We start from the raw sequence: 22,135 nt of genomic DNA on the forward strand, positions 1-22,135 counted from the left end.
TGGAGTTTGCATGTTCTCCCCATGTTGGCGTGGGTTTCCTCCGGGTGCTCCAGTTTCCCCCACAGTCCAAATACGTGCTATGGACCATTTCAATGTGGTCATGCCATTGACCCATGAACATTTCCTACTTGTTATCAAACTATTTCATAACTGTAACAAGAGGCAATTCAATTCATGACTCACTGTTAAAACAGCTCTCATAACATTATCAATATGAGGCTCTTTTTGGATTCTCGGAAGCTCTAGCAAATTAAAAAATGTAAGACAGGAAATACGTTGGGACCATTGTTATTGTTTACATCCCTCAAATGGTCTATAGTGAATTGGATGAACTAAATTGGCTGTAGTGTATGAGTGTGTGTGTGTGGGTGCTTCCCAGTACTGGGTTGTGGCTGGAAGGGCATCTGCTGCATAAAACATATGCCAGAATAGTTGGCGGTTCATTCTGCTGTGGCGACCCTGAAATAGAGACTTAGCTGAAGGAAAATGAATGAATGAATGTGAAGTGCTCAGATCATTCAATCTTAAGCTTTAGCTGTATGGATTTGTAGTTTGCCTCTTGTTACTTGATATTTAATAATAATCTAATTTACAATTTGGTATTACTTGATATGGAACAGTCTATTATTTATATTATATTATTATATTTGATTGGAGTAGATGCGCAAGCTTCTAATATCATTGGAGATATGATTGCCCTGTGAATGATCCAATACTGACCAAAATACCGATGCTAGTATATTTACACAACAGGTTACAGTAGTGAAGCTAAAGTTTACCATTCAAGTTCTGCACTTTATCCTTCACATCTCTATTAACTACATTATTAATCAGTAAGTTTATTTACTTGTCATGTATTAATGTGATCAATTTTGCGCTTTCATGCCTTAAATAAATGTAGAGATTCACGCATTACAGTCGTCCATGTTTAGATGTAATTTTGCAGTTGTCCCGCAGGTGGCTGCACGTGTCTGTGTCCGTTTCAATATCCGTAAAGGCTCTCTGGGAATACTGCATGGGCGCTCGCTTATGATGCCTTCGGAAAACAGCCCGTAAACACTTGTCCTATCCTTTTGGGAAACGCAACCCTGCGTGTTAGTTCGCATGTTTTCCGTAGGAATTTCCTTTTCACGTTATTACTTCTTACGGGTAACTTTTAGAAATATTACGGTCGAGAGCTGTGGGCTGTTTTTTTAAGCACACAAGTTTCAAGAATGGTGTCGGGATCACTGAAATGTTTGGTGAGAGCATTTAAATGGCGCTAGATTTGTGCACAGATTGATTTTCGTCGTGTTAGAAATTTCCCAGTCGTGCATTTTACAGTTTTGATTAGTATAATTTAGGTTGCACATTTTTAATTATAGTCTATATATTAAAATATATACTGATGAATTGCATATATGTGTAGCTAATCATATCACAGCTATTTTACATCGTGAATCAAACCAAATGAGAGATATGTGTACATTTAAATGACTACTGTAATTCATTCATTCATTTTCATTTCGGCTTAGTCCCTTTATTAATCAGGGGTCGCCACAGCGGAATGAACTGCTTTGTTTATTTATAAACAAATGGAATATATGTATATATAAATACAGAAACTATATATATATATATATATATATATATATATATATATATATATATATATATATATATATATATATATATATATATATATATATATATTGTTTCTGTATTTCGATTATTAGTTATTAATATTTACTACACATTACATTGCTTTTACTGTACTTTCTGGAAAAATGTTATGGAAATTACATGCTTATTTATATGTGTGGGCGGCATGGTGGCTCAGTGGTTAGCAGTCCTCTCACAGCAAGAAGGTCGCTAGTTCGAGTCCCAGCTGGGCCAGTTGGCATTTCTAAATGGAGTTTGCATGTTCTCCACGGTATTGCCGTGAGTTTCCTCCGGGTAAACTAAATTGGCTATAGTGTAAATGAGTGTGTATGGGTGTACAAGGTTGCAGCTCGAAAAACATATGCTGGATAAGTTGGCGGTTCATTCCGCAGTGGTGACCCCTGATGAATAAAGAGATTAATCCGAAGGAAAATGAATGAGCTGTCTATAGTATTACGTTTCCCAACACTACAATATTTCTGATTACATTTCCTTCACTAGTTATTTAACGACTAATTATTTTGTGTCCATTTTGGCGCACAAATGATTGTTGAAAGTGATCAAGGCTCTACTCAAATGACATCGTCTATACAGTTTACAGCAATACTAATATTTAAGGCCTTATTTTGTTTAGCAGCGATTAAGTTCTTGTCTATTATACAAAGATGTCATTTGAGTGTCACAATTAATATATTATTAATAGGCTACTACAAATGAACAAACTGGTAACTGCACTAATTGGATATAGGCTGGCTATCTATGAGTATTTGATTGAAAAGCACACTTAGAGGTGTTGTATTATCTGCTGAAAAGCTGGCGAGGGCGACAAAGAACGCTAAAACATTTCAGTCCGCGTTTCGGTCAGGGTCTCTCTCTCTCTCTCTCTCCCCCTCTCTCTCTTTCAAGTGGAAAACTTAACCTCGCCTTAAAGAGCCGCTCACGCCCCCGCGTTAACACTTGATTTGAGTGCATAGACTAAAGCCTCAGAATTATATATTAATACAAATTTTCTGTGTTCATTTTCATTTCAGAAATTCTCTGAATGACAAGCGGAGTGTGCGGAGCGGTATCAAGTAATTATTCTTGCTTTTTGCATTTGCATCAGATTTCTTTTGTGTATATAGGCATGACCAGCGATGTTTGCCTTGTTATTTATCATTATTAATATTAGCTATAATTCCAATACAGTTTTGATACCGGCAAAACTATAATTATATAGAAATAAACATTAAAGATGCTAGGCTATCAGTATATCCAAATGTTATGCATTTCTGTTCTTTCTCTTGTCTTATAACACACGTTTAATTTCGTTTATCATTTAAGACATGGGTTTAAAAACTCATTGTCATTTACTGTCAGAAATAAAAATAAGAATGACATTATTTGAAAACTAAAAAATAAAACACTACATCTCGTGATTTCAACAGTATCAGCTAAATACAACAAATGTTAGAAAACGCCCATCAGTAAGAAAAATACAATTACATCAATACATAATTCGCAAATATGTAGTTATGTGTGCGTTTTTTTTTTTCCCATCAAAAAAATAATAATAATCTCCAACAAATAGAGAGTTTAAATAACACCACTATAAATGCAACGTGTCCGTATCGTTATTTTGAAACGAAACAACTATATTCGCAACGGGATCTTCTAATTGGATGCAAAAAAAAATCTTTAACTAATGCCTCTCATTCGAAAACGTCTGTGTGAAATAATCGACAGAGAAAGAAAAAAGAAACAGCTCAGATAGAGAGAGAGAGGGAAAGAGAGAGGGAGTGGGAGAGCCAGAACAGAAGGAAGGAACAATAGAGAATCAAAGCATAATGATATTCCTAAATGAAGAGGGAAATGTTGCCGCGCTCATTTTATTAATCAGACTGTCAATTTCACCCCAGAGGCCAACCCCAGGAGCCATCTAAAACAGACTCAGATCAGAAGCTGCTCGCTCCTCACTTCTCCTCTCTCTCTCCACCTGGATATACGCGTCTGGCCGATCAAGGGCCGACTCTATCAACCGATGACAGTCTCTCTCCTATTTATTTGCTTATAAACCTGTTACAATAAATGATCATTCGAGCCGCGTCACGCGCACCTTTAACGACGAAGGCGCAAACCACTTTTTGATGAATGACTTTCTGGACCAGAGAGGATGCGCGGGTCATTTTGAGCAGTCATTCGTTGCCCGCACTGGCATTCCTCTGTTTTTTTCTTTTGCCTTCCAGCTCATAAAGGTGTTATATTATTTAGAGGCGGCAGCTGAGCTGAATGCGGATTAGATCCGCCACCAGTCATCGGAGCACCAGCCCTGGGACTTTGGATTTTTTCCGCACGACTTCATGATGGAGAGGATAAGAAAAGAAATGATTCTGATGGAAAGGGGACTACACAGTCCAGTGGCAGGGAAGAGGCTCTCCAACCTCACCGACTCGGCCGGGAACGCGGTGCTCGAGGCCCTGGAAAATTCCCAGCACGCAGGTCGCCTCAGCCCGAGAATAACTTCCGCCTCGCTGCATGGGGATATTCCCACCAAAGGCAAGTTCGAGATCGACAGCTTATTTGGGAACCACCACAACGACAACACTTCCTCCACTGAAGTGTCGTCCTCCGAAAGCCGGAAGAAAATAAACCTGTATCCTGAAGTTTCTCCTGACTCCGACATGAACAGCGATGTGGAAGTGGGCTGCCCGTCTCATCGTTCCCCGGGAAGCATCAGCCAACACAAGGAAAACAACAGTAAAGGTAAACAAATTGCGTGGAAACTTCGATTAAAGCGTTTTTAAATTTGTTTATATCGATTTTTATTTTTTGAAGATAATTGCATTAGAATTTGCTTCATATTTATGGTTTAAATGTGATTAGTATTTAATTTTTTTATTGTGTGCTCGGTTATATTTTAGTGTTGCATTTCTTCTAATGTCTGAGTGCTAGCTTGTCGTTGCATTCATCGAAATAAATTGTCGTTGCATTATGTAGTGTATACATTTAGCGTTTTTAAAAAATATATATGCAAACATTTGCATTTAATTGTGTATATTTAATAGCTTTTTTCTTTATATTTTGTTTGTTTAAAATTATTTTATACTGAATATCTGAGTAAATAAATTAAATGCAATCCCAAAACGTTCCCGATTGATTTAACATATTTTATAAACGCATAATTTTCTTTATTTATTCCTTTAATGTTCAAATTTAATTTATTTTTTCTCTTAACATGTTTGTTAAATATTTATACATTTGGATTTGATCTCTTTCATTATCCGATTTAGGTTTCTCGGACAGCAATTCAGGAGGCTCCAACACAAGTTCATCATCTCTGTCGAATCTGAACGGTAATTCCATGGGAAACAGCAGCTCGAGCTCGGACCAGGTGAGGAGGTACCGGACTGCGTTTACCCGAGAGCAGATCGCAAGACTGGAGAAAGAATTTTACAGGGAAAACTACGTCTCGAGACCCAGGAGATGTGAATTAGCCGCAGCATTAAACCTGCCCGAAACAACAATAAAGGTAATGCTCTCATTTTGTTTACCAAAATATAATATGCACCTGCTAATTCATAACGTTCAGCAAACAAATATTACCCGTTTACATGCTCTAGCACAATAAATCCACGCATTTAAATGCCCATTTCCAAATCTAAAATAATAATCCATTCTGTTCTATATATATATTAAAGAATATTTATATATAGGTGGACATAAATAATACAGGGATGCAGCTAAAAATAAAAACAGTGTAATATAAAGACAGTTTTATTTTGTCTGATGCAAAAACCCGTCTCTTTTCATCTGAGCTATTCTAAGATATTAAAATTAGTTGCAGTTGCAAAGCTATTTGACGATTTGCAAGTGACTCCATTTCTCCTCTCTTAATAATTATAATAATAATAATAATAATAATACGCTTCTCAACAGATCAGCTAAATTCATTTACAAATATTATTTATACACAAGTCCTGAGATTTCAAAACTGTGATGTTTAATTTTCCCCTCCTGCTCACCTGATCCCTAATTGTTACCTGTTCTGTGGATGCGTGTAGGTGTGGTTTCAGAATCGACGAATGAAGGACAAGCGGCAGCGGCTTGCCATGTCCTGGCCACATCCCGCCGATCCCAGCTTCTACACCTATATGATGACGCACGCCGCCGCCACCGGAAGTCTGCCTTACCCTTTTCATTCCCACATGCCACTACACTATTACCCCCATGTCGGTGTCACGGCAGCAGCTGCTGCGGCAGCCGCCTCAGGAGCCGCATCTTCACCTTTTGCTACCTCTATACGTCCCCTTGATACTTTCCGCGCTCTTTCTCATCCATATTCGCGCCCAGAGCTGCTGTGTAGCTTTCGACATCCAGGACTGTACCAGTCACCCGCTGGTTTAAACAGCTCGGCGGCTGCGTCGGCGGCAGCGGCGGCGGCGGCTGCGGCTGCGGCGGTGAGCGCGCCCTCGGCTACCGGGCCGTGCTCGTGTCTCAGCTGCCACAGCAGCCAGGCCGCCAGCGCACTGGGCTCCAGGAGCTCCAGCTCTGATTTTACCTGCACGGCGACCGGGCAAAGGTCTGAGAGCGGATTTTTGCCATACTCGGCGGCGGTCCTCAGCAAAACCGCGGTGCCCTCACCGGACCAGAGAGAAGAAAGCGCGCTTAATAGATAGCTCACTACTGGCATACACACTTCTTTTATTTAAAGCACATGTAATTATTATGATTATTATTATTATGGTTATTTTTTTAATTACAAAAGGGACAGCATTTTCATTCCAGTACGCCCAGAATTATTACAAAAATATCTATTTAAAATACACTGTTAAGGCCTTTTAGATGTGTCACCACACACACTATTAATACATTTGAGCAAATACGGTTAATAACACTATCATGCTTTACTTTTCAATATGACTAGGCACATGTTTAATTTACTTTAAGTATTATTTGGCTTTATTGTATTACTAGGTACTGTATGCAAATGTTATTTTTGGTTACATCCGCATCGTGTGCAGTAAAGAGAATAGCTATACACTGGTTGTGCCACTTTAGTAGCATCAGTTACAGGGGACCAGGCGCGAGATGTAACGATGCTATTCTGAAAGTGTTGCTGCTCGAGGGACTCTCCCTGATGATCTAGGAGTGTGGCGCATAAAATGTGCACTACTGCTACAATGTCAATTCTGCTGTTAATAATGTGAAGATTATGACGAAAATTGCCAATCATGTACCTTGATGGACCTCCTTTGAATGTGGAAATGTAAGAAAGTTCCCGTTCAGAGACTCGCTGTCAAAGCATAACAACCCGCTGTGGGAAGTCATTAGACAAGATAGATAAAAGACCTTGAGCATTTCGCATTGTTCTTGGTGTGTAGATTGTACAGTATTAAACGTGGTATTCGTTACCTGAGATTTTTTTATTATTATTTAAAAAAAAAAATCCCCTTTCCACCGAGTCCTATTTCCAATCTTCTTATTGGAACCTTGGCCGGCCTGGGTAGACTTTTCTCTCAGAGATGTTCCGCTGATGCGAGCAGTCTCATTAAATCCAAACCGATATTTCCATAATACTCCCAGTAGAGACTCTTCACTCACAATATAATGGGATTATCCACACAACCCCAAACTTCAGACAAATTGCTCATGCATTTCTGTCTGCATACATATTTTTCTTGTCACTGGGCGGAATTCTTCCTCAATGTAAAACCTAATTTTAAAGATAGCAAAATAGCACTTGTACAGATCAAAATGGTGAAATATTTTGTTACAACACGCATAGGTTTAACACGCATTAAGCCAACTGCATTTTGACTGCCATCCGAAATGATTACCTTCTTATTATTTTAATTTTCATAATTTACGTAAGTGGATGTTTATTTCAGATGTTAGGATTACACAATCTGACTTTACCTCACCACTACAGAACAAATGAAATGCGGAGAAATATTAGGCCTCATGTTGCAAGCCAAAATGATCTGACCCATTGTATATAAAGCATATCACATTGCTGTTACCGTTTAAAATGAAAGACTTCTTTTTCTAAAATAAATAAATAAGTAAATGTTACCGAGTTGGAGCACGGGGCTGGTTGCCGTCTGTTCAATAAATGACAATACTAAAATCCCAGTGTTTTGCTCCTCTCCCAAGGGTTGCCGTGATACACGACTCTGTACATTACGTCTCTGTATTTTACATATTGCCGACTGTATGAATTTTCATATTTTCACTTGAGAAAAAAAATGTGCAATATAAAAATGTATATTATGTTATTTATTGATGGTGTTGTTATTGTAAAATAAATATTTAAAACGCAGTTTCTTAAATCGTAATCATTGTGCACAATGTAGACTATTTTCTGAACGAGCAAGTGCAAAAAAAAGAAGCATATATATATATATATATATATATATATATATATATATATATATATATATATATATATATATATATATTAAATATAGGCTAATTTACAAATGTCTACTACATACACATTTATATTAAGCACGATTTCTAATTAAGATTTACTAAATTCTGAATTGCAAACACTCACAAATTAAATTTGCTTCATGCATATTTAAAAAAATGTGATTTTTAGATTAAATATTGGACATTTTTCCTTTTAAAATAATTGTTTTAATGATTAAAAAAATAATGCAATAGTGTAAAGCGGAGCTCCTGCTCTGTTAACACATTTTCCCCTTCTCCTTGGTGAGAAAGTGAGTCTGGCATTAATTAAAACGACACTAAAACTATGGGGAATATGGAGTCTGCGATCACGGGTCATTCCGGCCCTATAATTTACCATTATTTTTACATTACCTCTAAATGATACAAGCTGATACTGTCGTTAATTGCAGCCTGGTTAAATATATACCGGCACACTCCCGGGGGACTCTGAGATAAGTTGCTTTCTTTTTGAACGTCCCCATTAAAGAAATGGGATTAGAGGCGCAGCAAGAGTGTGATGTATCGCCATGTTTCGTTATGCTCTTTACCAAGGCGAGGGTTACAACCCGTACAACAAAGGCATTGAGATAGATGGAGAGGCAAACTGGAGAAGACAGAGGGCAGAAAAACACTGGCCACAATAACGCCATGGGTTTTGTATCCAATGTGCAAAGACTGAAAAAAGAATTCATCATAAAATGCAGCAAACTGTCTGTCACCTTAGGCGAATTGCTTCTGACAAGAAAATAAATCTGCGGGTTGTTTAATATATTTTATTTTTTTCCTTTATTTCGGTGCTAATAGAAAACCCAAATTAAACGTCCACCAGCGAGATAGAAATGCAAAGATCGATGATCCTCCCGCTACTGTCCAATCACGCCCGTTTAATTGACTGTATTTTCTGGGTAATTGAACTGCTTGTTGTAAATTGGGGATTTTATAGAAACGACATAAAAACTACATTTACTGACATTCATCGCATCTTTGACATTGATTATCTGATCAGCGCGTGTCATGCTAACCTCCAATTCTTCATTACACACTGTTTATGAGCTGTTGCAGAACAACTCGCTTGTTCCACTGTGATTGATTGCCTTATTAACGCGTGTTCTTGTAAGTGTGACCGAACTGATTACGATGCATATGTTTAGAATAATGTTTCATTTAGCTGACTGCGAGTAATGCGAGGTGACAGCTGCTGCGGGGAGGACAAAATCCGAACTACAGGGAGCACGTGGGGCCAAAAGACTGTTGTTTTAAGGTGGAACTTCACGAATACGAATCGCGGGCGCCAAGCGATGCCCTGCGACTGAACTTGACGCGCTGCATTTTTGGAGAACTATATATTGCGGTGTGCCTGTTGAGAATCAACGCTGCCAATCAGACAGTTTTTAATCAAGTACGTAATAGAATAATTTGGTAAAGCCCACCCAAAGCTGTCAGGTTGTATTATTTTCTGGAGGTCTGAAAGGGGTGAGGGTGATCCAGTTGTTGCGATTGAACTGAAACGCTCGACGTGCTAACGATAAATGAAGTCTCTTATGCTGGGGGTGATATTATAGGCTATACCTCGCCATATGCTATCATGCCTTATTCATGTAAATGGATTGCATCCAAAAATGATTTTAAAAATATGGCCCTTAGTTAATATGGAGAATTATATCAGGTAACACGTGATTTACATAAATATGCGCGCGGCTACTACTAGCTGATAACACCAAGTCAATGATCACCCGTTAAACAGCTAGTCCTCAACAAAGCTTCACTATTTGCTTTGTTTTTTGTTGACACTATTAAAGGGAACAGAAGGGAAAGGTTCGTGGTAACACAAGCACCGGCTGTGATGAGGAGATTTATGCATCAGTTGAAACTATGGCCACCCTTGTTTGTCTCAAATGAACGCTTCTGTTCAAATGTTGCTTTCATATATTATGTGACATTAATTTAACTATAGCTCATTAAGACGGAATGAAATGGTTAAATTAACTTATCAACCCATAATGATGATGAATGGGGTAGTAATTCAGATACAAGCTGGGCAATTTGCAAGTCTGCACATTTTGATAGTTCTCAAATAACATTTTGAATAGCAGGTCATCCCCTCAATCAGTTGCATAAGCACGTTAAGTCTCTCCCTCTCGCAAAAAAGAAAATGGTTTTCATGCATATGTATTAAAACATGTTCGCAATTATCCTTGAAAATTGCCTTCACTTACTTTAACGGCTGAGCTGTCTGCCAATGAGAAGGTCTAGTTTGCAGGAGAAAATGAGGGTCAAAATATGATTTACAAACATAACACTCTAATTATATCACATTTTGCCGGTGTATATTTTCAGTCGAACACCCGCGCTCACCTCAACATATTTGGCTGTCGAACATGTACACCTATATAGGCTACATCATGTCGTTAATGTCACCTGGCACATTCTGAAACATATTTGAATTCATCTGATGTGGAGAAAACGTTCACGCCTATTGCTTTCCCTTTTAAGCCTGACAAGCACTTTAAACACACGTAGTTTGGTGAATGGCAACATAATACTGTTCATTCTGTATTAGTTGAATTAATTAACCACAAAGTTAACCCTTTGTTTGATTGACGACAACTACAAAAAAAAAAAGTGACTTTAATTTCAGCTTTTTGATTGACTTAAACGCCTACATGACGAGCCCCATTACAACAGAGCGATGAGTTCAGCGTGTCAGGCGCTATGAAAAGCCAATGTTTGGTCCCATTTTATATTAAATGTCAACCAAACAATACGTATAATGTACTTAAATCTTGTATAAAGCACTTGGAGCTATTGAGTTGGAATACGGTTAAGGTTAAGGCCAGATTTTGTGAGTTAACCCTTTAACTACCAAGAAATACAAAAAAAATGCAATGCTTTTCATACCTCCTAATGTCGCTAGTTAACACACTCAATGCATTTTTTCAATACACAATTTCTAAAATATCAATCTCTACCAAATGGTTGATATGTCGGTTTAGGGTAAAAGTATACCGGAATTTATGCATTCATTCATTTTCTTTTCGGCTTAGTCCCTTTATTAATCAGGGGTCGGCACAGCGGAATGAACTGCCAACTAATCCAGCATATGTTTATGAAGCGGATGCCCTTCCAACTGCAATCCAACACTGATTAATATATAATTAAAATACTATGAAAATCAGAAAATATTAAGTGTAAGATTATTTATTTAAAAACATAAAATAAAGCATTTTTTGAATACTAAATCATCTTTATTTTTGAAGTATGCCATAAAATATTTCAGATTCTCATTTAACAGGCTTTGTTTTTTTTACAATAACACCAAAATCAAGTGTAGTAGGAATATGTTTTTTTGATTTGTTTGTAAAACCAACAATGCTGTATAGTGTAAACCATTATTATTTAAATGACTTTAACATTATTTAAAACAGTCAAAATATGGTCAACCATTTGGTAGAGCAGGCAGTTAAAGGGTTAAGGTGTAAGGAATGGGTCAACAGTATAATTATAAATGTAATTATAGAACTTAATTACAGATACATCCATACATTTTTTTAAATACAAGCACAATGTAAATAATAATAATAATAATAATAATAATAATAATAATAATAATAATAATAATAATAATAAGTGCCTTGTACAAAATTATTAATTTAAAAGTAATAAGTAGTTAAGGTTACTTAATCTAAAGTGGGCCTTAATATTTCCCTCCATTTTGTCACGACGATAACATGATTTTAATTGGATTTAATGGAATGGACAGCAAGTTGTGTACAAGTTCTTCAGTTGGGTCAGATCAAACGTTGCGCGCCACGGACACTTGAATGACATCATGTGAAGGATTCTATTTTGGAATAATCGGAATTCTATAAAAAGAATTAGATTATTTTTCCCTCGTTATTTTCAAGATGCAGTGAAACTGATGCGGGGCGGAGCTAGAGGATGGCCGTCAATTGACCTAAGCTCCGTCATCCCGCGTGGAGACGCTTTTTCTGCATTCGCAATTCGCATTTGTCTTTCACAAGAGCTGCGTTTATTTAAAGGGATATGTAGAGATCGAGCAATCTTACAAGAGACCTTTCAGACACACTCCAAAATCTCCTCATCAGCGCCAGGCCCAAATCAAGCGAATGTTGAAACGTTCAATTGAATGTGCAGACGATTGAAGCATTCGTTAGGTGCGTCACGAATGAAAGCAGATCTCTTAAATGTACGGGGAACAGACATGATATCACAATATGCAATAATAACTATTATGCATTTATATTCGTAAATTAATGCAAAAATATATGCAAACACTGTGCATAATAAGCGTTTTGCTAGGTGGTAAAGTACAAACAAAAATTAATCACATTTAATTGTGCATAAAAAGACTTACTTTACATCAAGCTATTTAGGCCATGCATTGCGGATCCACTTTTCTTAATCCTTTTTATTTACTTTTTAAGTTTTTAGTTTAGGTATGAATTAAATGTTGCAGCTAATTGATTTTGACAAGTCATTTGACAATATTCTGACACATTTGTGAAGCAGAACCTACAGATTATATAAAATTCAATAAAGGTTGACTAATCTTTCAACTACTATTATCTGTCCAATGTTCATCTATGAGGATGCAGAGATTGAGAACAACAAGCGTTTGGGTGCACAAGGTCTATTAATATGCCCAGAGGTGGGGAATGAGAAGTAAAAATGGCCCAAATGCATGCAGTATTTCTTGATCTATTCCACTAGCACCTCGTTTAGAATTAAATATGAATTTATTGTACACACTTGCATCCGAAGCACCATAACAGTCCTGTGTTTTATACAAACTCATTTTTATTTGGAATGAATTAATGTTGCTGTGCTGCTCCAGAATGGATGCTGGCCACCCTTATGAAAACATCCTGGCTCTGCCACTGTGTTTCACAGACAGCTGCTACTTTATGAGAAGTGCAGCAGCTTTGCACGCTAATTCATAAGCGTCTATCAGTCTCTCCATTTGTTTTCATGTTACTAAAACCGAGATTGCAGTCTCTTGCTTTAAATGAGACCCACAGACCGTGGTCAATGATATGTATATAAATATAGAATGATCTTATTTAACGGATATCCAGGAAGCTTGAAAGTAGAATGACCATTTACAGATTTGATCAATATTCAAACTGAAAACAAACAGACCCTCTATAAGAGCCAATATTGATGTTGAATGGGAGATCTCTAATTAGTCTCAACAAATGAAGAACTTTTTGAAGGCATTACAAAGTGTATTGGCCTGAGAATAACTACAGAGCAAACTGTACGTTCGAGTAATTTGCCTCTGATAGAAGGCACGAGTTCGGTGTGTGTACAACGTGCTTAGGGCTGCACAATATATCATTTCAGTATCAATATTGCTTGTGTAGTCACATCACAAGATCTGCAATTTTGAGTAAGGATTATAGTTGACCCGGAGTTCAATACATGATATTTGTGGAGTCATTGCAGAGTTTAACCTTAACGGAGTGAAAGGTTTTCATTTGCGTGTGCATTTGTGAGCATTCCAAGAGAGTTTAAAACATTTAGGCACAATACACAAAACATTTAGGCACAATACCTTGTAATGTTTAGTTTTTCTGCATTATATATTGCGCTATTAATATAATTTACCAAGATGACTATTTGGAAAGATAATTTTACATTGATTGGGATGATTGATTGTAAAAATATATATATACAAACTAAAATAAACAAATAAAGCATTGATTAAAACTATAGGACAAAGGTAAAAATGAAATAAACTGTGCTTATTGGTTTCTGAACAGTATTGAGTATTCAGCAGTGCAATAAACAAATGTCAAATAACACTGTATATTAATAATTAAAGACAATTAACCTTTGCTAAAGTGGCAAACATCATCATTTCTTGTGCCTAAATAGTTTATATTCACTTAAACTCTTAGTCACAGTGCTTCAAAACACACCTAAATAATTTAAGAATCATTCACACTATTGGGTTGAGTTAAGCTTAGCAATGACTCCACGGATTATGTGTTCAGAACTGTGGTTCCTGGCTCATTTTAATCCCGTCTTGATGTTGCAGGTCTTGCGATGTGACTATTGCGGAGTCTCCTATTGGCTACGTTCACACTGCAGGCATATGTGGCCTAAATCTGATTTACACATGGAACTCAGATCTGATTCTGTCATGACAATGCGAACAGCCCAAACCGCATGCAACCTGATCTTTTCGATTCTGATTTGTGCACTGTAAAACCCGACAGTCAACTTAATCAAATGAAATGAGTGTAGCTAACTCAAAATTGACCGGAAGTTAATTCATTTGAAAAGAGTTTTGAGCTCAGTGTTGAAGGTAATGAGTTCATTAAATACCTCATTACTTCAACTTAAATGGAGTAAGTTCACAGTACTAGTTTCATTTTTAACTCAAATGGTTTGTTGCAATCGGTTTCCTCAAATAGTTTGAGTTGCTTTAGCTTACTGGGTTTTACAGTACTCAGTTGGTTTGAGTTCTCTTCATTTATTGGGTTTTACCAGCCTGATATCACGAGAAAACATAAGTATTTTACGTTTTGTCAGTTTAGTGACGAATTCGTACGAGTAAAATTGTATGATTTTAAAAAGGAGGCGTGGCACCTAACCCCACCCCTAAACCCAACCGTCATTGGGGGATGAGCAAACCGTACTAAATCGTACGAATTAGATCTTACGAATTCATACGAATTAGCCACTAAATCAAAAGTTATGAATTGCCATGAGATTGTGTTGGTTTTACTGTGCTCAAATTGCTTCGTTTACTCAAATGGATTAAGTTCACAGTACTCATTACACTCTCAGAAATAAAGGTACGCGAGCTGTCACTGGGGTGGTACCTTTTTAAAAGGTACACATGTATACTTGAAGGGTCCATATTTGTACCTCAAAAGTATATATTAGTACTTAAAAATTTTAAGAGGAACACATTTGTACTTTTAAGGTACTAATACGTACCCTTGAGGTATTAATGTGGACCTTTCAAGTACAAATTTGTACCTTCTGAAAAGGTACCACCTCAGTGACAGCTCGCGTACCTTTATTTCTGAGAGTGTAGGATCAGTTTTTGAACTTAAATGGTTTGTTGCAATCGGTTTCCTCAAATGGTTTAAGTTACCATAACTTTTTGGATTTTACATTGTACAAAATAATCAATTTAATCTATTTAAATTAATAAATTAATGCCAACAGAGCCGTTCAAGTCATCTGGTGAAATTGTATTCATATTGCAGTATATATATATATATATATATATATATATATATATATATATATATACATACATATATATATATATATATATATATATATATATATATATATATATATATATATATATATATATATATATATATATATATATATATATATATATATATATATATAGCCAAAAATTATTTATACTGCTGCCGAATTCTGACTTAAAGTTACTTTTCAACCATCAAATTTGACTGTAAATGATGCAGGCTTCTCCCAAAAGATAATAAGACGATGTACATGAGGCATCATTGTGGAAAAAACATATTTCTTAACTTTGATTTTCATTTGAAGTCAAAATTTGCCAGGTGTATGAATAATTTAGGCTTGACTGTATACATAAATACAGTAGCAGAAAAATTAAATGTCACAATGTCAGAGTTTTCCAATATCTACAGTGTGATGTGTTCATTTGACATTGTGAAGTTGAAATCTCCTTATGAAGATACAGCCATTCACTCGCACTGTTTGCAATATTACACATCATTCAGTGATGATTTTAGAAAACAGCATGAGCTCCATGTGCATTAGAAGTGGGTCATGCAAAGAAAACGTGTGCATCTTTATAGATTTTATGTTATGTGAGGACAAGTGACAGGCCGCTCAGCAACCCCACAGCCAGTGCCAGAGGATAATAACCTAAGCTTTTACAAATACACAAGCCAATAAAACATCCCATGGCTTCATATGCCTGTATCTTAAAGGGACAGTTCTCTTAAAATGAACATTTTTCCATCATTTACTCACCCCTATGCCGTTCCACTTGCATGACTTTGTTTCTTCGGAGGAACACAGAGGACTCTAGAGAAGTTTGATGAAGAAATTGTTTTGTGTTACAATTGGTTGTCAATGAGTTTTTTAAATATAATGAAAATATCGTGAAAATATGTTATGTATGGCATAAAATATAAGTGTTTTGACACCAAAGTGTAAAAGAAAAACGTAAATGAGCAGTTTTTCATATTTTGTGATTAATGTTTTTATTATTTCCCATTTATTTATGCTTTTAAACTGAATTATGCAACTTTTGACCTTGAAAAGTGACTTTTATAAACATTTTTAATAGTTTGAAGTGCTATATTGTTGGGGTTGGTGTTGTATATTACGCTACAGAAACATTGTAATAAACCGCCAGTACATTTTCTGTTATTTTACAGACTTATTTATCTCTATATATTGTTTCTTACACATTATATTAATACTAAACTAATAAAATGTCATTAAAAGTCACGTTGTTAAACTGTAGAGTTGAATTTTCAGCATCAAAAGAGCCCAAAGCAAAAAGATCAACATCCCATAATGCAATTCACAACCGTAAATAATCAGAAAACATTTGTGAATCCCAAAATATGAAACTGTTAGTTAACAGATACGTTTACAGTGCATGTAGTCATCACCAGAAACTAGGATGCAGTCATTTGATAAAGCTGACATTGAGATAATTATTCTTTTATATTTTTGTAGTACAGTGACATATAGATTTTTAGGCAGACATATAGATGTTATTGCAGTGCAGCTGTACGGATAACAGCTTCACTCAGGGGTTGTTATTTTATGGTGAAGTACACTGGGCACTGGATTCAATCTGCTCACACTGAGAGTTATAAATTTATAAGCGCAGTTGCTGTCCGTGGTGCTGATCTTCACTATTCTTGCTGAGGCAGTGTGGATGTTCAGACATGCAGTTTTCATTATAAATACCCAATCTTTTCTCTATTTTAAAGTTATTAGATTATAAAAGGGAAGCACTAACTGTATGAAGCACTGACAGTTTTCTTTTTTAAAAATGCTCATCTGTTTTAAAAATCTTGTAGCATTTTATTCCTTCATTCATTTTCCTTCGGCGTAGTCTGTTATTTATCTGGGGTTACCACAGCGGCAACTATTCCAGCATATGTTTTCCGCAGCGGATGCTCTTTCAGCTGCAACCCAGTACTGGGAAACACCCATACACTCTTGCATTCACACACTGTGGCCAATTTTGCTTACCCAATTCCCCTATAGCGCTTGTGTTTGGACATAGGGGAAACCGGAGCACCCGGAGGAAACCCACGCCAACACGGGGAGAACATGCAAACTCCATACAGAAATTCCAACTGACCCAGCCAGGACTTGAACAAGCGACCTTCTAGCTGTGAGGCCACAGTGCTAACCAGTGAGCCACCGTGCTGCCCCTATAGCAATTTGATGTCTCTGTTAATGTCTATGCTTTATACTTTTATATAAAAATAAGCCAGCTGGCATTTCTGTGTGGAGTTTGCATGTTTTCCCTGTGTTCATGTGGGTTTTCGTTGATTATGATGATTTTGCATCTGCATTAATTATAATAAACCAATCAAAAGTATTGATAAAAGCAGTAGAGCAATATGAAAACAACAACAGTTTTGTTTGTTCTGGGAGTCTAGCAGTTTGCAGGTACGGTTAAGTAATCAAATGTGAAATAACAGTGTAGTTTTTTATTGTGTGTACATATACTCATGTACAATCGATCTTTCTTAAAGTTAAAAACATTGTAATTTCTTGCACATGAATGCGTTACTTGCTTACACAATCACAGGTCTTAAAAACACAGACACGATTAACTGTGTTCCTGGTCAACTACATTCCCGCCTCAACATTGCAGATCCTGCAGTGTGACTATTGCAGATGTGAGCATTGCGATATCAATGTTAAAATATAAAAATATTGCGCAGCCCTAATATTTTCTTCCATAAATATATCAAAACCTCACTGTTGATTAGTTCTATGCACTGCAAATAACTTTATTTGTAAAGCTTCTGCAAGATTTCATAATATTTTGTATTTCAAATAGTGAGATCTCAGTCAAATATTGTCCTATAAAATAGTTTGCCAAATATTACCCCAACAAATTAAAGGCCTACAAATGGAAAGCGTATTTGCTTATAAAAAAAAGCTGTTATAAATGTATCCTATGTCTGGTTTTGTAGTCAGTGGTCATGTACACTCACCGGCCACTTTATTAGGTACACTTTACTAGTACTGGATTGGACCCCTTTTTGCCTTCAGAACTGCCTTAATCCTTCGTGGCATAGATTCAACAAGCTACTGGAAATATTCCTCAGAGATTTTGCTTCATATTGACATGATAGCTAAAGGGACGGACATGGTCAGCAACAATACTCTGGTAGGCTGTGGTGTTGACACCATGCTCAATTGGTACTAATGGACCCAAAGTGTGCCAAGAATATATCCCCCACACCATTACACCACCAGCCTGAACCGTTGATACAAGGCAGGATGGATTGATGCTTTCATGTTGTTGATGCCAAATTCTGACCCGATCATCTGAATGTGGCAGCAGAAATGGAGACTCATCAGACCAGGCAACGTTTCTCCAATCTTCTATTGTCCAGTTTTGGTGAGCCTGTGTGAATTGTAGCCTCAGTTTCCTGTTTTTTGCTGATAGGAGTGGCACCCGGTGACCTCTGGCATCAACAAGGCATTTGCGCCCACAGAACTGCCGCTCACTGGATATTTTCTCTTTATCAGACCGCTCTCTGTAAACCCTAAAGATGGTTGTGCTTGAAAATCCCAGTAGATCAGCAGTTTCTTAAATACTCAGACCTGCCCGTCCGGCACCAACAACCATGCCACGTTCAAAGTCACTTAAATCACCTTTCTTCCCCATTCTGATGCTCGATTTGAACTGCAGCAGATCGTCTTGACCATGTCTACATGCCAAAATGCTTTGAGTTGCTGCCATGTGATTGGCTGATTAGAAAATTGCGTTAACGAGCAGTTGGACAGGTGTACCTATTAAAGTGGCCGGTGAGTGTAGGCAAATTCTATGTAAGCTGTTTCAGGACAGGGATTAGATCAAATTTAACAGGGAGGGAGGATAATACATTTCCCTGCATGCAAACACACGCTCTTTGTCGTGATGTCAAATTTTAAATTACGTAATTTAAAAAATATTTGCATACTGACTGCTGGGAAAACTCCAGATCATAGATATATGTATAAATCTTTACATATCTCTGGCTCCGGATGCCCAGTCCTCCACTACACCTTGGTCCCACATTCATTTCAAAGTAGCACTACCCTGTACTTAAATGGCGGCTCTATTGACGCATTCCTTCCAATAGACAACAATAGCGCAGGCGACATCTAATGTAATTATCTATGAGAAACGAAATCTTACCTATGTTCTGCCTTTGTGCTTTGTTTTCTTTGTTTGCTCGTTACTACACCTGTACACAGCGCTAAAGTCCAGCATCTTCACGCTGGCACACTGTCTTGACTAGCACGGTTGAATGACATTTGTCCTGGGAGCCCTGTACAAATGTGGCGGCGCTATTGACGTATGCTCAGGGTCCGTATGTGATATCTAGTGTATATATCTATGTTCGCTTCTTGCGTTATTGATGATACAGTCACTGCATTTACCTTAAGGCAAAGTAGCTCCAACTTGCACTAAATACTCGGCTTATGGTCGTTTTGTTGAATAAAATAAGCAAACAATGTTATGAAATATGATAACAAGATACTGCGCTGCCTTGTGTTATCGTCGGCAGGGGTGTAGCGGACATTTTTAAAAATTTAAAAAAATATTTGCATAATGACCACCGGGATCATAGATGTATGCATATTTGTGTATTTCTCTGGCTCTGGATAGCCACAGTCCTCCACTGCACCTTGGGTCTCGCATTCATTTCAATGGAGCGCTGCTACCCTGTACGAAAATGGCGGCTCTATTGACGCATTCCTTCCAATAGACAACAACAGAGTAGGCGATATCTAATGTAAATATCTATGCTTCGGCTTCAGTTTTAATGGCGGGTGCAAGCTTTTAAGATGCCTCCAGTGTCCTTAAATTGCATAAAAGTCTTTTATACCTCATATCTTGTGTTACTGTCTTAATTTTTACAACGTTGTATTTATTAGTTGATACTATCAATTTAAAGTCCGCTTGAAATCAAAATTTACCATGTTTATTGTGCTAGCTCACATTGTTATTCTTAAAGTCAATAATTAATCAGTGCTAATAAGTTAATCAACTGATAAAATGTGTTTGTTGTGATAATCTTCAATTAAAATCTGATTATTTACCTCCGCGTTTGGAGTGACGGTCCTTCGGTTGACGGGTTTCTATAGCAACTGCAGATTAATACTCTCTCCTAACGTTAGTTTGCTATGAAAGCCCCGCCCCCTACTCAATATTCAGTTTCAGTTGGAGGTACATGAACACACTAATGTAAAAGTCCTATGCACGCAGACTTTAATATTATTAAGGATGTGTTTATGTAACATTTTTAAAAGCATATATATGTTATAAAACAGCTTTTACGTTACTTATTTGTTGAGTTTTAATATATAAATATAATTTAAAAAATTTCTGTTATATTACTATACGCTATGTTTAAATAAAATACAGAATGTTAGAAAAACATACCTATTTTTTCAGTAAATCACTTGTTTCTGCAGTGACGTGAAGTTCATTCATTGCTTTGATTAATTCAATCTTCCCGCGCTTTGAGAGAGAGAGAGAAAAAAAAAACATTGATCACGTGACAGAGCAGTGAAGGAGAGGAAGTCCGTGCCGCGCGGGGTTGTGGGAACACTTTGGTGACGTCCACTTCTCAAGTAGAGGAATAATATCGCAGGTCTCCGCTGGACTTCTTCTTCACGGGTGAGACTCCTTCAATTCACGTGTTTTATGATAGTTTGTGGCGTGGTTATGCACTTTAAAGTCGCGTCATAGCGCGTGCGCGAAACACAACATGTCGTCTTATCATGTCCGCTGTATCAGCTGACAGTAGCAAGTTAAACTGTATCAAAGTGGTTATTGTTTAATCTACCATTAAAAGTTAAAGTGTTTCTACTTTTACAGTTTGAGGAAGCACCAAGTGTGCTCGAGTTTATCTTTGAGAAGGCTTTTAAAGCGCTGTGTACAAATAGAAAGCGAGTTATAGTCATTCATAGTTGTTGTTTTATTTTAACTGTATTAATTATCATAGTCTATGGTGTATTGTACGATTGTGCTTATAAACGAAGTCGCAGTCTTATTAAAATATTAAAAGTTTAATTTGTTTTTCGAGCTAAACACTTCTGAAGTGAATGAAGTTATAAATAAAGTGACTTCAACTGGTCCTTCGTGTATGCAGTACATTGAGGTAAAGTTGGTTTTATATTCGCACATTAGGACAAAAAAGGATAACTTTAATTCAGATTAATTGCTATGACGCACTTTTATAAGCACAACACGTTATATTTGTTACAATAACTCTTTTAAAAAGATTTTAAGCACTATTATATCTATGAAGTTCCCTAAATGTGTCCCAATGTAGTTACTATATATATATATATATATATATATATATATATATATATATATATATATATATATATATATATATATATATATATATGTATGTATGTATATATGTATGTATGTATGTATGTATGTATGCATGCATGCATGCATGCATGTGTATGTGTGTGTGTGTGTGTGTGTGTGTATATAGATATATATAGATATTTATTTTTATCAGCAACTAGGCATGGGATGATAACAGTTTTCAAGGTATACCGCGGTTTGGAAAAGTCAAGGTTTTAAAACCACCAAAATTTTCTGTGATACTGTTCCTAAGGTATGTGTAAGATTTTTTTTCACGTTTATTTACGACAACAGTATCTCCAGCAGAAAAAAAAATATCCAAAGATGCCATTTTAAATTGTAAAGAAATCTGTGTTTTTGAAGACAGCAGAAGTCAATTAATCTTTTGAATTATTTAGCTTGACATGTTTACTGTTCCAAAATATTCTAAATCTT

At 36.6% G+C, this 22,135-nt stretch overlaps 2 protein-coding genes across 2 annotated transcripts in view; both read left to right on the forward strand.

Annotated features, from left to right (window-relative positions):
* Positions 1 to 3,500: 3,500 nt before the first annotated feature.
* On the forward strand, positions 3,501 to 6,317 carry LOC130234893 (homeobox even-skipped homolog protein 2-like). Its single transcript, XM_056465224.1, has 3 exons — positions 3,501 to 4,383; positions 4,911 to 5,149; positions 5,682 to 6,317. The coding sequence occupies exons 1-3, from the start codon at positions 3,981 to 3,983 to the stop codon at positions 6,294 to 6,296; spliced, it is 1,257 nt and encodes a 418-aa protein (XP_056321199.1). The 5' UTR covers positions 3,501 to 3,980; the 3' UTR covers positions 6,297 to 6,317.
* Positions 6,318 to 20,887: 14,570 nt separating this feature from the next.
* lnpa (limb and neural patterns a) overlaps positions 20,888 to 22,135 on the forward strand; it is a 31,935-nt gene continuing 30,687 nt past the window's right edge. The window contains exon 1 of the mRNA XM_056465037.1: positions 20,888 to 20,992. The gene's annotated coding sequence lies outside the window, so the exon portion shown is untranslated. The remainder of the gene's footprint in view (positions 20,993 to 22,135) is intronic.

The sequence above is a fragment of the Danio aesculapii genome, chromosome 9 (assembly GCF_903798145.1).
Source record: "Danio aesculapii chromosome 9, fDanAes4.1, whole genome shotgun sequence".
NCBI lineage: Eukaryota > Metazoa > Chordata > Actinopteri > Cypriniformes > Danionidae > Danio > Danio aesculapii.

What these genes read in the sequence shown, in the direction of transcription:
- LOC130234893 (XM_056465224.1), top strand. Translation starts at nt 3,981, where the DNA reads ATGATGGAGAGGATAAGAAAAGAAATGATTCTGATGGAAAGGGGACTA. An exon ending in CAAGGAAAACAACAGTAAAG is followed by an intron (nt 4,384 to 4,910) that starts GTAAACAAATTG and finishes TATCCGATTTAG; the next exon opens with GTTTCTCGGACAGCAATTCA. An exon ending in TGCCCGAAACAACAATAAAG is followed by an intron (nt 5,150 to 5,681) that starts GTAATGCTCTCA and finishes GGATGCGTGTAG; the next exon opens with GTGTGGTTTCAGAATCGACG.